Source organism: Colossoma macropomum, unplaced genomic scaffold (assembly GCF_904425465.1).
Source record: "Colossoma macropomum unplaced genomic scaffold, Colossoma_macropomum, whole genome shotgun sequence".
Taxonomy (NCBI): domain Eukaryota; kingdom Metazoa; phylum Chordata; class Actinopteri; order Characiformes; family Serrasalmidae; genus Colossoma; species Colossoma macropomum.
Genome location: NW_023494800.1, coordinates 285,617 through 303,085, shown reverse-complemented (window position 1 = coordinate 303,085; position 17,469 = coordinate 285,617). Strand labels below are relative to the sequence as shown.

At 42.7% G+C, this 17,469-nt stretch overlaps 1 protein-coding gene across 1 annotated transcript in view; it reads left to right on the top strand.

The window, feature by feature from the left end:
* The window catches only part of ptpn13 (protein tyrosine phosphatase non-receptor type 13), a 147,444-nt gene that overhangs the window by 122,475 nt on the left and 7,500 nt on the right, over positions 1-17,469 (top strand). The window contains 16 exon segments of the mRNA XM_036587727.1: positions 1,112-1,205; positions 1,669-1,754; positions 3,206-3,371; positions 4,597-4,811; positions 6,034-6,132; positions 7,296-7,675; positions 7,931-8,093; positions 9,735-9,890; positions 10,786-10,957; positions 12,098-12,308; positions 12,430-12,521; positions 13,288-13,337; positions 13,517-13,672; positions 14,155-14,320; positions 15,459-15,548; positions 16,280-16,377. Of these exon segments, the coding sequence (XP_036443620.1) occupies positions 1,112-1,205; positions 1,669-1,754; positions 3,206-3,371; positions 4,597-4,811; positions 6,034-6,132; positions 7,296-7,675; positions 7,931-8,093; positions 9,735-9,890; positions 10,786-10,957; positions 12,098-12,308; positions 12,430-12,521; positions 13,288-13,337; positions 13,517-13,672; positions 14,155-14,320; positions 15,459-15,548; positions 16,280-16,377 (2,394 nt within the window).

Here is a 17,469-nt window from a genome sequence, read left to right as displayed (position 1 = left end):
GAAGCAAGTTTATTTTCTCCAGTTTAAACAGGCTCCTTTATGGCATCACCACATTAATCTGCTGTGCTGAAATAGACCATAAAAAGGGGTGTAACTGGACAATAACAATCCATGTAGACATAAAAATACTTTATTGGAAAAAGATGACTGAATAACCCTTTAAACGACTATATGAGGATTAAAAATGTGTATTATCATCACGTAAACTGCCACTTAATCATAGCTAATTTAATTAGAACGTTATTTTTTAAAGAAGTAGTCGTGACAGCCCTAATGTGGAATAAGGACTGGAACTGAAGTCTGCAGCCGGTCAGCGCCCACGTCCAACAGTTAACACCGGTGTTTCACAGTCCTGCTCCTGGATCTCCTGCATGTTTCAGTATTTTACTGCTCTAATGAATCTGAAACAGCTCCTCAGGGCTTCAGCTGACCCTTCACAGGGCTGAAACGGGGCGTTTAAGCAGGAAATCTTTACAGTGTGCAGAGCAGGACCAAGACTGGGAAATACTGGTGTACAGCGTGTTTGACATGATCAGTTATTGCTGAATAATAATGCTGACAGTCGTTTTGCTGTAACGCCTGCATCGATGTGTGCTTGAGGTCTGCTGCGCCTCAGCTTGCTGCAGTGTAATTAGTGTGATTCCTCTCTCTGATTGATCTTGCATGCTCGCCGCTTTGCATTACCTTTCAGTAGAAGGCAATGCAAAGATCATGAACACGGTCATGATTGAATATTCATGCGGTGTTGTTTGAATATTCATGCCTGCATAACAGAATGCGATCTTTATCACTGCTATCCAAAATGAATGAGCTGTAAATTAGTCCTAGCAGCAGAAATTGTCCCTTTGTTAGCTTGAAGCACTTAATGACACAATTTAATCCTTTTTTTTATTTTTTTAACCACACCACTTTTGCATAATCAATAATAAATAAGCGGCCCATCCGATATCACGCATACTAAAAACTGCTCAGAACAAGCCCCAGTGACCAAACAGGCAAAAACACTAGCAAAACTCAGGTTAGAGGACACTGTTAGGAATACCCATAATTCTCCCATATTCCCCCATATTGGCGTCCTGCTGTGTACTAACTGTTGTGTTGCATGGTGCAGGGCGGCTCCAACACGACAGTGAGGCACGGTGGGATATACGTCAAAGCAGTCCTCCCTAAAGGAGCAGCCGAGCTGGACGGAAGGATCAAGAGGGGTAAAAGAAACTCACTCACATCGGCCCAGATTAGCTTTACAGCTGACTTAGTCTGTCAGAATGACTGTGTGGATCATATGAACATCATAGAAGCTTTTTAAATGAAACAGTAGAAGCCATATCGCCCCCTACACTTCCTGTAGTGTATTACAGTCTGTCAGAGTGACTGTGTGGATCATATGAACATTATAGAGGCTTTTTAAATGAAACAGTAGAAGCCATATCGCCCCCTACACTTCCTGTAGTGTATTACAGTCTGTCAGAGTGACTGTGTGGATCATATGAACATTATAGAGCTTTTTAAATGAAACAGTAGAAGCCATATCGCCCCCTACACTTCCTGTAGTGTATTACAGTCTGTCAGAGTGACTGTGTGGATCATATGAACATTATAGAGCTTTTTAAATGAAACAGTAGAAGCTACCCTTAAATATATATAAATATCATATTGATCTGTTCCCAGGGGACCGTGTGGTGGCTGTGAACGGAAAGAGTCTGGAGGGAGCCACTCATAAGCAAGCTGTGGACACTCTGAGGGACACAGGGCAGGTGAGGAAACCTTCTCTTCGACTAAACTCACACATTACAAGCCTTAGAGCTCAATGTTAGTCTTTTGTTCTGCCTTGACAGGATTATGACGTTTATATGTGCAATATGACAGTATGTCATCATAAATGCCATCACAGTTCACTTTTCTTAGTATATTATGGACATTGCTAGCAGTATAAATGGGTATAATTTTCATTTTAAACATTGTGCAGCAACCCTGAATCTGTCAGCAATGTGAACAGTCTCCTGTCCTGCACAAATATTCTTTAAAAAAATGTAAATACTCAGTTTGCTGTACTTCTCAGCATGGTTGCACGGCCACATCCCAGAGAAAAAAGCATGTCTCTTAGTTGAAAAGAAAAAAAAGTAAAATATCTGAGATGTGTGATCACACAGTCTGTGCCACATGAAGGCAAAAAAATCTGATCTGTAGCTTGACACTTCATTTCTTAGTTAGAGGTGGGCAATATAACGATATTTACTGATATTTTGATAAACAATACGCTTTTCTGAACATATCGTGTATATCGTCGTTACATAAAGAAAACTGACTAACTGCATGTTTCATTACAAAGAGAACATAATGAGTTCTGTTTAATAGGAATTAGTGGAGCAATGTTTGTATAATAAGAGTTTTTAAATCTGCCACTATTAGTGCATTTTATCCACATGTTGAAATATTGTGAATCCTGAAAATGTCTAAGTATTGTGATATAATATTTTTACAATTATGACCCACCCCTAACTGTAATGTAACATGAAGTTTTGTCTTCTCTGTAAAGGATCAGTTCATTTATTTTTACTTAGAAAATCAGCAAAATAATTTTACAAATTGCAAATGACTATAAAGCCATTATTTTGCAAATGTATAAAATTATTAATAAAATGAACATCTAGAATGGATCATATTTCTCATATATATGTTGATCATATCTCAAGCCAGGAAACTTGATAAATGTTTATAAATATATATAAATTACAGAATATTACTTATCCTTTCTACAACGGCTGTACAGTCATATCGGAATCATATCAGTATTGGCAGATATTTGCTTAACAAAAAAAAATCAGCAGCAGACAGATGTTTAGATTTAACCAGTATTTCAGACTGTAATGTACTGATATGTTTATTGATCCCCAGAAGAGCAGAGCGTTTAGGTGACACTGAGTTACTGCACTAAAATATCTGCATTCTATACATTTTACTGCATTTATGACCTTCTACAAACAAGGATTTTTGAATTTTATAATTTCGTATATATCAGCATCAGCAGCTATAGACGTGGATCTCAGCATCAGCCCATGATTCCCGTATTGGTCCAATAAAAACCCCTGCTTTGTGTGAAAACTCTGCTTTTCCACTTGAAATTATTCTGTTGTTGTTTTTCAGCATCGTCAGCGTGTCGCTTCATCATGGGAAAGCCGTGATAAAATGTCTCTCTCTCTTTTAGGTGGTGCAGCTGGTGCTGGAGAGAGGGCAGCTGCTGGCGGAGAGCGTGCATGCCCCTCTGACCCCTCAGGGCACTTCAAACCTCAGAGAGCCCAAACCTGCAGCTCCTCTGGACGAGTCCAGTGCAGCGAACAAACGCCAGCAAGAATACAGCTTCATCACTCCAGGTGGGCGTGTGGCATCGTTTTGTGAGAGAGATCACAAATATGCACTGATACTTTGCTCAGTTTACACTGAATGTGTTACTACTGTAAAAATACAGTTATAAGGTTGTATTTTGCAAGAATGCATTATGTTGTTTGATAAGACACTGCCATATCGCCCCCTACACTTCCTGTAGTGTATTACAGTCTGTCAGAGTGACTGTGTGGATCATATGAACATCATAGAGCTTTTTAAATGAAACAGTAGAAGCCATATCGCCCCCTACACTTCCTGTAGTGTATTACAGTCTGTCAGAGTGACTGTGTGGATCATATGAACATCATAGAGCTTTTTAAATGAAACAGTAGAAGCCATATCGCCCCCTACACTTCCTGTAGTGTATTACAGTCTGTCAGAGTGACTGTGTGGATCATATGAACATCATAGAGCTTTTTAAATGAAACAGTAGAAGCCATATCGCCCCCTACACTTCCTGTAGTGTATTACAGTCTGTCAGAGTGACTGTGTGGATCATATGAACATCATAGAGCTTTTTAAATGAAACAGTAGAAGCCATATCGCCCCCTACACTTCCTGTAGTGTATTACAGTCTGTCAGAGTGACTGTGTGGATCATATGAACATTATAGAGGCTTTTTAAATGAAACAGTAGAAGCCATATCGCCCCCTACACTTCCTGTAGTGTATTACAGTCTGTCAGAGTGACTGTGTGGATCATATGAACATTATAGAGCTTTTTAAATGAAACAGTAGAAGCCATATCGCCCCCTACACTTCCTGTAGTGTATTACAGTCTGTCAGAGTGACTGTGTGGATCATATGAACATTATAGAGGCTTTTTAAATGAAACAGTAGAAGCCATATCGCCCCCTACACTTCCTGTAGTGTATTACAGTCTGTCAGAGTGACTGTGTGGATCATATGAACATTATAGAGGCTTTTTAAATGAAACAGTAGAAGCCATATCGCCCCCTACACTTCCTGTAGTGTATTACAGTCTGTCAGAGTGACTGTGTGGATCATATGAACATTATAGAGCTTTTTAAATGAAACAGTAGAAGCCATATCGCCCCCTACACTTCCTGTAGTGTATTACAGTCTGTCAGAGTGACTGTGTGGATCGTATGCCTGTTTATTGAATCATCAGCATTGTTGAATTTGTCCAGTATTGGTTGCAGCTTTAGTCCTGTTCGTTCTGTGAGGGTGTTTTTTGTGTGCTTCTCCTCAGATAACGTGTTTGAGGTGAGTTTGCTGAAGAACTCCTCTGGCCTCGGGTTCAGCTTCAGCCGGGAGGAGAACGTTCCAGAAGAACCGCCCAGCACCAGCATGGTTCGGGTCAAGAAGCTGTTTCCGGGGCAACCAGCTGCCGAGAGCGGCCTGATCGAAGTGGGAGACGTCATCCTGCGTGTCAATCAGACGTCACTCAAAGGGCTCTCTCAGCATGTGCGTCACTCTCAGTTAATGACGCTAACAGCCAATTAAAACAGACGCTGACCAGCATCAAGCCAGTACCCTTACTGTAATTTGTCTCTGCTCAGAGGAAGACGAATGTGTGGTTCCTGCTGTATTTCCTCTTCATAGCGTTATAAAAGCCTGTAGCATCGTTAAGTGTGCTGGTTTTATCTTAGCCACATACATACATACTGCCTTTTTTCATTTACATACTAATGTATGCAAAATTTTGGCCCTAGAAGTTTTTTTATATGAAATATCCTCTATAGAGAACACACTTCTGCATTTTAACACACAATTACTGTTTAAACCTGGCCTGTGCAAAAGTTAAGGCACATTTTATATTGTTTTATTTTAAACTCCCCAAACTGAGCAAATCAATTAAATTGTGCACTAAAATCACCAGAAAAATGCCAAATTTTTGTATCTTCTTTGTAGAGGATGTTTTAACTTCTAAAATGAACAAAATAAAAAAAAAAAAAACAATTGTTGCATATGACTGTAAAGCCATTATTTTGCAAATAAATAGTAAAGTATTAGTTAATAACAATGAACATCCAGAATGCGACATATTTCTTATATATAAGATTTGATAATTACAGAATATTATTTATCATAGAATATTTTTTCATCAAAAATTGAAATATTAAATAAAGCATCTAAAGTATACACTGTTCAAATTTTTAAATAAATAACTATTGTTAATATGACGAGGTTCCAAATCTCTGAGCAATTAGTTGAGCTTCTGCTAAAATGCTGTAAACGTGACTGAATTACGGTCAGTGCGGATTATTTTGAGCAGGGCTGATCAGACCTGTTCCTGGAGATGTTCTCCGAGTTTAGTTCCAGCTCTAATCTAGAACTCCCAATCCCGTTTATCAGGCTTTCCGGAGCTCCTGAGTGTTTCAGTCAGTGTGTTAGTTTGGGGCTGATGGAGGCCTGAGAGCTGAGCAGCGTCGCTGTAGGAGGTGTGGAGCAGTGATCTCCAACCCTGGTCCTGGAGAGTTACCTTCCTGCTGAGGTAGATCCATCTTGCTCCAGCCAATCAGGGACTTGGGAAGAGGCTGATCAGGTGTATTAGAGTTAATTGAGGGGCGGGGCAGCTGGAAGGAAGCTCTCCAGGACCAGGGTTGGAGGCTGTAGAGGGTGAGGATGGCCTCGTCAGGGGCCTCTGTGGTTTGAAGTACCTGACAGACGCTCGTTTGCTTTGTAGGAGGTGATCTCAGCGCTGAGAGGGACAGGTCAGGAGGTCACCCTGCTGCTGTGCAGGCCTGAAACTGGAGTCCTTCCCAAGATAGATTCCTCCAACCAGGTAAGCCTGAGAAACATATTTACACACCGGACTTATGATTAATATGAATCTAATACGTTAGCAGGGCTCAGGTGGAGTTACTCCCAGAGAGTTCTTATCTTCTATGATTTATACTTCATTGTGTGAACAGCGCAGTGGAGTCTCATAAATTGGTGAATTAATACAGAATTCAGTTTATGATGTTTCTAAACTAAAATCTGATGTTAGATTTTAGTTTAGAAACAGAAAATAAAACAATAAATCAAGCTTTGTTTATTTTTGTTTAAAAAGCCTGCAAGTTTTATTATGGCCAATAAAATAATTATCTAATACTTCATTGAACAATTCTTGATCCAGTAATCATAATCACTCTTGGCAAGTGAAATAGATCTAATCAATATATTCATTATGTGTCATTATAAAATTGCAGTAAGAATATTAACAGAATAGAGTAGAATGGCTTTATTGTCATTATATAAAATATACAACAAAATTAAGAGTACTGCTCCTCATCAGTGCAAACAGAAACAGACAGAAACACACCAAAACAGACAAACAAGTTACAATACAAACAATAAGTTACAATAATTTAGTACAATACTGCACTAAAATGTAACAATAATATAAAATTATAAAAAATCTAATAATAATAATAATAAATAAGTAAATTAAATTTAAAAAGTGCTTTTTACTAATGAACTGAGCTCAGCAGGTGGCGTTAGTCTTCAAATCTTATGTGCTTATTCCAGTATTGCTGCTCTTAGAACTTAGTAAGTATGGAATTTAGGTTCTGATGGCTACACTACAAAGAAACTACACTTAAGTCTGTTTGTCTGGCTTGTAATGCACCTGTACTGATCGAACAGTTGGTGACCAGGATTGTAAGGGTCCTTGGTTATTTTCTTGGCTCTGCTAAATGATTAAACCTTTTTCTTCTCTCTTTTTTGAAGCAAGCGAAGCCATCAACCATAAAAAAACAGACAATTTTACTAGATAAAGCTGCTCATGTAAAAAAACTGATCTATTAATTAATTATATTCCATAAACTTACTCATAATGAGAAGTACTAGATTTGATTGATGATGATTTAATGTATTGACTTGATTTAGCCTGGTTTAATCATATTTTTTAGTGTGCATTTTTACCCCTCTATTCAGACTAACTGATGTGTGTGTTCTCCTCAGACTCCCGTTGTGTCTCCGCGGAAGGAGCCCCCGCCGAAGCCGAAGCCAAAGCCTGCCCCCAGACCGCCTTCTCCTCCGCAGGCGGAGAGGCCGCTGGGCCCTGTGGAGCAGGTTCTGGAGAGGCTGCTGATGAAGTCGCCCAGCCGCAGGGACAGCTACAGCGACAGTACTGATGATGAGGAGGTGGAGGAGGCCTTCAGCCCTGCCAGACTGGAGCAGGACAGCCAGAGCTGGGACCGGAGCGTCTACCAAACCCCCAGCGCCAACCTGGCCCTGGGCAGACCCGGGCAGTACGAGACACCCTGTGAGCTGGACGACTCCGTCCGCTCGGCCTACTTCTCCCCCAGCCAGTCTGCTAGCAGGACAGACGTCGGCAAACGGTCAGTCCACCACGGGCGGTTCACGAGCTCTGAGTTATGAGGCTGAATTTTCCCTTAAAACATAAGGCAGCGTTTCTGTTAATGTAGGCTATAATCTTTTTTAAATTGTGCTCATGTTGTGGTTTTGATGTAAAAATAGATGCAAAGCTCAGAGGCTTTTTTAATGGATTTATCTTTCCTGAAATGCTGAGCTTTTGTGTCGAAGGCATTTTAAATGTCTAAACTCTCTTCTCTCTCCTCTCTATCATCTTCCAGGCCTCCCTCTTTGTCCCCTCTTCTCTCTGAGCTGAAGTCGGCGGTGGCGCTGTCCGGTGGGGCGGGTCTGAACCCCAGTCCGGACCCCCTGCCCCCTCCACTGCCTAACCCCGTCAACCTCACCCTCTCTGACCAGAGCCAAGAGATGGACGACTTTCTGCCCGTAAGCCTGCGAGATACACCCTCACACTCAGCTCATTTGAATAAAGTTGCACTTTGATGAGTATTTTCAGATGATAATACTTTCATTCCTGCAGTGTGTGTAAAGAGAAGAACAGTGCGCACTTCGGTTCCTGTCCTTTACTAAGACGTTCCACTGCAGTTCTATAGCTAAATCAGTCCTTAGAGTCCATATCTTAAACTTTTCTTGAACTTAATTTATCAAAACAAAAACATTTCATTCTATAATGACTGTTTTCCAACCTCTCTTTATTCAGGCGGTTTTCATTACTGTGCCTTTAAGACTGGTTTATGTAAATGAGCTCTGTTCTGATTGGCTGTGTCTCATTCAGGGTTAGTCTGAGCTAAAACGCTCCTTATAACTTATATAAATAGGTACTTTCTGAAGTTATTAAATTTTATTTTCCATCTTCCACATATTTTTCTTGAGTTTCATAGTTCAAGTCCAAATTTTTACGACACACATGACTCATGTGGGTAATCATTAGTGGAAAGATGAACTTTCTTATTTAATTTAAAAAAAAAATCTGGCAGGTTTGTGTTTTGGTGATTTTACTACTTTTCATGTTTTTTTTGGGGGGGGGTTTGAGCTCATAATTTTCCTTCAAAGTTGTTCTTTTCGAATTTGTATTTTTACTTGTCATTATTTCACAAGAGTAACAGTACCAACACTAGAGTACGACCACAGACCTGTACAGTAAGGCCTGTACAGTAAGGCCTGTACAGTAAGGCCCCGCCCCATTCCTTATTTTTGTTTTTGAGGGTCACCCTAACCCCTTGGAACTGAGTTACAGGGTAGTGGTTGAGATCTTCCCTCTGAAATGGGACCCTCAAATAAAAAGAGCATCACTTCATTAACAGCTACCAGCGCTGCTCTGTAGGCGACCCTGCCAGTCTGCAGTGACAGCAGAGGAGGGTAAAGTTCAGCTCCTCACTGCTGGGCTTTAGTTACATTTAGGGCATCATATGCCTTCAAAGAGGGGGGCAATTATTTATTATCACCCACCCCTAATTCTTCAGTGATATGAAGCTGAAGTCCAGATTATTGTTCGAATTTTCCCTGTTCCACCTTAAATGGAGCAGCAGTTACATTCTGGCGCTTCAGGAGTCAGAACTGCTGGACTATTTAAGGTGGAACGGGAAAGTTCTGGAGAGCTTGCTAGCTACCGAGACATTAGCATACTATTAGTGATTTTTGTGCTTGCTATGAAGAAAAGGACCAAAATACACTGAAACAACACTAAACTAAGATAATATGATGGTCATTGTAATTTTACCAGTGAAAATTCTCACATTTGTGTGTTTCTTTGATCTCTTGTTCTCCATCTCGCTGTTTTTTCTGTTTTTCTCATAACTCTCCGTTTGGAGGGTCATGTAGCCCCAGCACTTCACCCCACCCCTCTATCTCAACAAGAATCAGGACACCCTACCCCTAGACATGAACACAAACCAGAGGGCTGAGTGGTAGGGCGAGGGGCGAGATGGGACTGAGCCTTACTCTTGCCTGATATCCTCTGTGAGAGAGTTCCAGGAGGGAGATTTGGAGTGTGAAGTGGTGAAATGTGCCCCTTTAGTTTGAATGACTGGCCGGTTGTCTGATTGTTGAATGGTCTGATTGGTGTAGGAGGTGGAGCTGAACGTGTCTCTGGTGAAATCAGATAAAGGAAGTTTGGGGTTCACCCTGACGAAAGGAAATGACCACAACTGCTACATCCACGACATCATCCAGGACCCCGCTAAAGGAGACGGCAGACTGAGGCCCGGCGACCGCATGATCATGGTAAACACTCGACAGTGGAGTTAATCAGAACACACCCCTCAGCCATAACACTGTCCACCTTATCAGCTCCACTGACCGTAGAGTTTCACTCTGTAGCTCTACAGTTACAGACTGTAGTCCGTCTGTTTCACTGCATACTCCGTTACCCTGTTCTTCAGTGGTCAGGACCCCCATGGACCCTCACAGAGCAGGTACTATTTGGGTGGTGGATCATTCTCAGCACTGCAGTAACACTGACGTGGTGGTGGTGTGTTAGTGTGTGTTGCGCTGGTCTGAGTGGATCAGACACAGCAGTGCTGCTGGAGTTTTTAAACACTGTGTCCACTCACTGTCCACTCTATTAGACACTCCTACCTTGTCGGTCCACCTTGTAGATGTAAAATCAGAGACGGTAGCTCATCTGCTGCTGCACAGTTTGTGTTGGTCATTCTGGACGCTGTTGGCTGGATGTTTCTGGTTCTCAGTCCAGCAGTGACACTGAGGTGTTTAAAAACTCCAGCAGCACTGCTGTGTCTGATCCACTCAGACCAGCACAACACACACTAACACACCACCACCACGTCAGTGTTACTGCAGTGCTGAGAATGATCCACCACCCAAATAGTACCTGCTCTGTGGGGGTCCTGTGGTTTTATTCTCGTGGTTGATCTGATCTACATTATAGAGCGCTTCTGCGTCTGTCTACATGTAAAATGTAAATAAAGTTAATATTAAATTAGTTATTATAGAGAACGTTAGAGAATCGAAGTTATAGAGAACATGAGCAGAGAACCTTCAGGTGTTCTCTTCAGCAGTGACGTCCTTATCCGTCTTTGTGTTGTGTGAGGAACATTCGTACTGATGTTTCATGATTTGCTGACTGTCATGTTCACAGCGTCTTCCTCTCCTCCTGCAGGTCAATAACACAGACGTGTCCGGTATGAGTCACACTGAGGTGGTCAACCTCGTCCGAGCTGCACCCAGAGTGGTGGATCTGGTGGTGGGGCGTATCTTAGAACCCCCAAAACCACCAATCGAGGCCCACCTTCTGCCTGACATCACCTTCCATTGTCCCAGCGATTCTCTGGGTGAGCCCATTAATGTGGTGATGGGAGTTTTGTTTTCATTTTAGGCGAGACGAGTTTATTTATACAGCACCTTTCATAAACGGCTGTCATTCAAAGTGTGTACAGAGTCAGGAACATGTTTAAAACATGATTTAAACAATCATCAAATTAAAAATCAGATTAGAAATTAAAAGTTAGATTAAGATTAAGTGGCAGTAACGTTATTGCCAGTTGCATCAAAAAAATGATTAAGAATCAATAAAACCCATCTATGGAGTTTGAGACTTATGAGACTGTTTGAGGTGAAACTGCATTGCGCAGGTGTTTATCGTAGTTAGCTGCTGCAGTGCAGTGACGTACAGGTTTAATTTCCATGTGAAATGAGCTCGTTACTGCAATTATATCCACATACTGACCTGTCATTGCTATGGTAACATAAACAGAGGCTGAATTTATTAGAAGTGTTCCTTTTTTCAAAAGTGGATTTCAGCTGAGTGAGTACCAACCGGGTTTCTTAAAATACAGTAAGAAGCTCTCGCTCACCCCCCAGCTTAGTAGCCTCATGTGACAGAGGGAGAAACTGGGCACGACTAAACTGGGGAGAGAAAGTGTGCATTTGTATAAATAAACAAATAAATAAACAAACAAGTGTTAAGAAGAATTCTTACCAGCTGTGTTGATGGGAGAGTGAGAGATCTGATAGGCAGGTTTGTGTGTGTGTTTGAGGGAGGAGCTGCACTCTGCTGGACAAACACAAAGACCACTATCAGACCACTGTCAGACCACTATCAGACCACTGTCAGATCACTGTCAGACCACCATCAAACTATCACCATCAGATCACTAACAGACCACTATCAGACTCACTATCAGACCACTGTCAGACCACTATCAGACTCACTATCAGACTCACTATCAGACCACTGTCAGACCACTGTCAGACCACTATCAGACCACTGTCAGACCACTGTCAGACTCACTACCAGATCACTGTCAGACTCAGTATCAGGCTTACTATCATGCCTTTTACATGAACAGTAGATTGAAGGATCTGAGACAACAAGCAAGAGCATGTATTATAGTACGTTTACTGAGAAAGAATATATATATATATATATATATATGTATGTGTTTATTTGTGCGCGTGTGTGTGTGTTGCAGGTCTGGTGCTGGACGGAGGTCGGGACAGTGATCTGGGGGTGCTGTATGTGAAGGACATTGTGCCGGGCTCCACGGCTGCTTCAGAGGGAAGCCTCAAACAGTTGGACCTCATCCACTACATCAACGGGGCTCCCACTCAGGACCTGACGCTGAGCGAGAGCCGCAGGCTGCTGGAGCTCTCTCTGAGGGAGCTCACCCTGAAGGCCACCAGGTCACTTTATACTCACTACACTAAATACTCACTGACACCAGCGTTCCTTCTGTAATCGGGGCCTTTGTCCCCCTTTGGTGACTCTTTTTCCGTGTGCTGACCCCGCGTTCTCTCGCTGCAGGGATGGGAAGCCGGTGTGTCCTGAGCTCGAGAGTATCTCCATCCTGAACAACAACCTCGGCCCTAAAGACGGCACCTCGTCCGGTATGAACGGTGAGCTTTTCCTCCAGAGGTGCCGCTGTTGCAGCACGTTCTCCATTTCTGTTAATGAAACTCTCCTCGCAGTCTTTCTAGCTTAGCTTTGCCTTTGTGTATGTGTTCTGTACGTTTGGGCTGGAAAGCCTTACTGATGAACTTTTGGAGTTATTTAGACTTCACTGATACAAACTATATCACCATCACACCTATATGAGCATGTTGGACGTCCCATTCCAAATCCATGGGCATTAATACGGAGTTGGTCCCCCTTTGTCGCTGTAACAGCCTCTACTCTTCTGGGAAAAGAGCATTTGTGAGGTCAGACACTGATGCTGGACGAGAGGGCCTGGCTCACAATCTCTGTTCCAGTTCATCCCAAAGGTGTTCAGTGGGGTTGAGGTCAGGGCTCTGTGAGGGCCACTGGAGTTCCACCTCACCAAACTGGTCACTCCATGTCTTTATGGAGCTGCTTTGTGCACAGGGGCTCAGTCATGCTGGAACAGGAAAGAACACGTTTCCACTGCTCCAGAGTCCAGTGACGGTGCTTAACATCACTCCAGCCGACACTTGGCATTGCGCATAGTGATCTTAGGCTTGGATGCAGCTGCTCAGCCATAGAAACCCATTTCATGAAGATCCTGACGCTCAGTTCTTGTGCTGATGTGGCCTCCAGAAGCTCTCAGTTGACTTTCTAACTCATCATTTGAATATCAGGTCCTTCCTTGACCATAAAGCGCTCTCTCTCTCTCTCTCTCTCTCTCTCTCTCTCTCTCTCTCTCAGGTTTCCTCCATAGCAGTGATCCTGATTTGGAGGCCGTCTGTCCCCCTGAGGTGAGCACCTGTCTAACTCTGCTTCATTCTGAATGCCCATTTGGGCTCAGACCAGCAGCTGCGCTCAGAATTAGCAGCTTCAGCAGAACTCGATCTGTAAATCTAGTCCGTTGTGTGAGTTGAGTTGATGGCTGAGCCGACTGGGCCTTGATGATCTCTCTGCTCCTCTGCGTCCTCAGGAGCAGATGATCCAGCTGCAGTTGGAGAAGCCGCCAGCAGGGGGCCTGGGCTTCTCCGTGATTGGTGGAGAGAGAGGGATCTTTGTGAAGTCCATCACTCCGGGAGGCACGGCGCACGCTGACGGGACGCTGCAGGTCGGAGATCGTCTGCTCAAAGTGAGTCAGATCAGTTAACTGGAGATGAAGTAATGAGCCTTAACGAAGGGGGCGTAACGAGCGGTCAGTTACAGTGGATAACGAGGGATATACATATGTTCTCCATGTTGTAATTATGGAGCGGGGCATGTGGAAGGTACCCTGGATAGACGCCTGTCTGTCTGTCTATTTTCTGTCCATCTCTGTCAGACTATCTCTCTATATGTTCTCTGTATGTCTGTCTCCCTATCTGTCTGTCTGTCTCCCTATTCTGACTCTGTTGTCTGTCTGTCTGTCTATAATCAATGTTTTTCTGTCAGTATAAGCCAGTGCAGTGCTGATGAACACTGTCTATCTGTATATCTGTCTGTCCCCATATTCTGACTGACTGTCTGTCTGTTTGTCTATAGTCAGTGTTGTTTTGTCAGTGCAGTGCTGATGAAGACTGTGCGCGTGTGTATGTGTGTGTGTGTGTGTGTGTGTGTGTGTGTGTGTGATTCCAGGTGAATAACGAGCTGATGGCCGGTGTGTCTCACTCCAAAGCTGTCGCCGCCATCCGAAAGACTAAAGGAGTCGTTCACCTCGTGGTGTCTCGGCCTCCTGACCAAACACCCACCACGTACCTTGGCTTCCTGCCCCCGAACTCCAGCACCTGCAACGGCAACACAGGTATCGTCAGATCTTCTGACCCCTGACGGCTGAACCTGTCCTCTGGGGGTTCCTTCAGAACAGGGAACCATCGGTTACTCACAAACATGATTACTGACTGAAGTGGTCAGCTCACTCCCGCTGACGCAGGGCGGTGTGACAGTGTAGCTTCTTTATCTCGGCTCCCCTTTCATAGCGACCCTGATAGGCTTACAGTAAAATCAACACAGATATATTTACTGGAGTTCTTCCTGGAGTATACAGAACCAGCGTTCTCTAGATTGTTCTCAATACACACGGTTCTAGAGTGTTCTCAGTCCATTCACACTGTTCTGTTTCCCCTCAGACTGTTCTGGAATGTTGACCCTATTACACTGTTCTAGAATATTCAGTCCAATCATGCTGTTCTACAGTGCCCACCCCATCATACTGTTCTAGACTCTTCTCCACAGTTAAACTGTTCTCAGAGCGTTTACTCCACAATATCATACTGTTCCATGTTCCATCACATGGTTCTAGAACGTTCTCCTTCTTTTCACAGTGTTGTAGAGTTTCCACCTCCATTCACTCTGCTTCATAATGTTCACCCCCATTCCCACGGTTCTAGAATTGTTTACCCTATAACCCATCCTGTTCTACAGAGTTCACCCTCATCCACAAAAAATGACACTGTTCTAGAATGTTTTATAGGGACAGAGAAGGACAGATCGGTCATTTTCAGGCTGTTATTATTATTAACGTATAAAAATGATTGTGTATTATAACCAAGTTGTTACTGCAACTTTTAGGTAAATACAGCTTGTTACCATAATATAACATATCATTAATAACCATATCATTACCCACTGATTACTGATCTGTAAAGTAAAGAGCTTCCCACAGTGCTCTAGAACACCCCAGTCACACTGGGGTCTGATTTCTCCCCCATTGACACAGTTCTAGATTATTCTTGCTTCATTTACACTGTTTGGCTTGTCAGCTGTTTTACTGAACATGAACTGCAGACATTAGAATGTTAGTTCTTGTTTGGAGAACGTTGGGTCCGTGTTCTCTGTTCTTCATCTGATTCAGATGTGAAGTGTGCACTGTAACATATCAGTGGATGAACAGAATGAATGAAATGATAGAACCTCTTGTTCTCCTGTGTTCTGTGTTGTAGATGTGAGTGAGGACAGTGGGGTGAAGACTAAACTGTGCAGTTCACCGGAGGCACGCAAGTCCAGAAGTCCTCCTTCCCTCCCACCTATAGGTACAAATTCACTTCCACACCACCATGCAGTCCATTTAAAAGGTTCTAGTAATGTTCTACATTATGGCCACTAGAGCTTACAGTTTTTCCACAGCCAGGTTCTACGTACTCATGGAGGTTATGGTGTATCAGTCTATTTTCTAATACAGTGTGAGTCCAAAACTCTGTCGACTCCAGAGTTTCTTCTGAAATGAAGGTGTTAATAGTGAGTCTGTGCTGCAGTAACAGCTCCACTCTTCTGGGAAGGCTTCTAGATGTTGAACATTGCTGTGAGGATCTGATTGAGCATTAGTGAGGTCAGGTACTGATGTTGGATGGTCAGTTCTGGGTCACTCATCCCAAAGGTATTGGATGGAGCTCCATCACTCCAGAGAACACAGCTCCACTGCTCCACAGCCCAATGCTGGGGGGCTTTATACCCCTCTAGCCCATGCTGGGCATTGGACATGGAGACCTTAGGGTCATGTGCAGCTGATCCAGAGCTCCATTCTATTGGTCAGTGCTTTTCTATGGAGATTAAACAGGCTGCGGTCAGTTGAACACTGCTGAACAGCAGAAGGACTTTCTGGACGCCGTCGGGCCGTCGTGTAAACTACTGCTTGTTATTTCTAATTAAACTGTGTTAATGTGTGGGTCACTCAGAAGGAACTCTTTTCTACATTTTATTATGACGGTTGTGGGCTCTGTGGTGAGGAAGCCAGATGTAATTTCTTTGTGTTTGTGTGTTCTAGACTATGATGGTTCTCTGGAGAGGCAGAAGAAGCCGGAAGCTGATGTGTCTGAAGACACAGACTGTGATGGTTCCTCTCTCCCTGAAGATTCTCCAGAGGTACAGCTCTGCTCCTCCCTGCCAAAACAAGCGTTTTAGGAAAGCCAAGACAGTTACCTAATCTTTAATCTCGGTTTAGGATACTATTACAACATTTTATTATTCGAATATTTTGTATTTTTCAAATATTTATTATTGGCTTTTTAAAAACATACAATGCATACAACCAACAAGACCACAAATAACAAGAAGATGAGAGGTTATTATTTCAGAGATTGTCAGTTAATTGAAACATAGTCCTGTAACCCTGTTTCCATGAAAGATGGGATGCTGTGTGAAATGTAAATAAAAACAGAATGTGATTATGTGCAAATCATTTAAATCCTATATTTAATTGAAAATAATACAAACACAACATTAGAAATGTTGAAACTGATAAATTGTATTGTTTGTTGAAAGGTATTTGCCCATTTTGAATTTGATGCCAACAACACGTTCCAAAAAAGTTGGGACGGGGGAACAAAAGACTGGTTAAGTTGTGTAATGCTAAAAAAACACCTGGTGGAACAAGTAATTAGGTTAATTGGCAGAAAAAGAGCATCTCAGAGAGGCGGAGTCTTTCAGAAGTAAAGATGGGGAGGGGTTCACCACTCTGTGAAAGACTGCACCATCAAATAGTGCAACAATTCAAGAATAACGCTTCTCAACGTAAAATAGCAAAGAACTTCTGTTTTTCATCATCTACGGTACAGAATATCATTAAAAGACTCAGAGAATCTGGAGAAATCTCTGTATGTGAGGGACGAGGCCAAAAACCAGTATTTTCTGGCCGTGATCTTTGGGCCCTTTCTGTTTTTATTTACACTTTGCACAGCGTCTCAGCTTTTTTTGGAAACAGGTTTTATATTTCAGTGTTTCTAGCAGGGAATTCCATGTTAAAGTAGTCCAGTAATGGCTGCCAAACCGTATAAGACCTCTGGGTGAATCCCCCTCATTAAATTATCTAAATGGAGCACAGCTGTACCCCCGTCTCGACAATGTGGCCATGATCATAGACGATGGAAACACTGATCAGTTTGCATTTTCTGTTACCGACTTTCCAGAAATTCGCTTATAATTTGCGAAGTGTTTGAATGGAAATTGTTATTCATG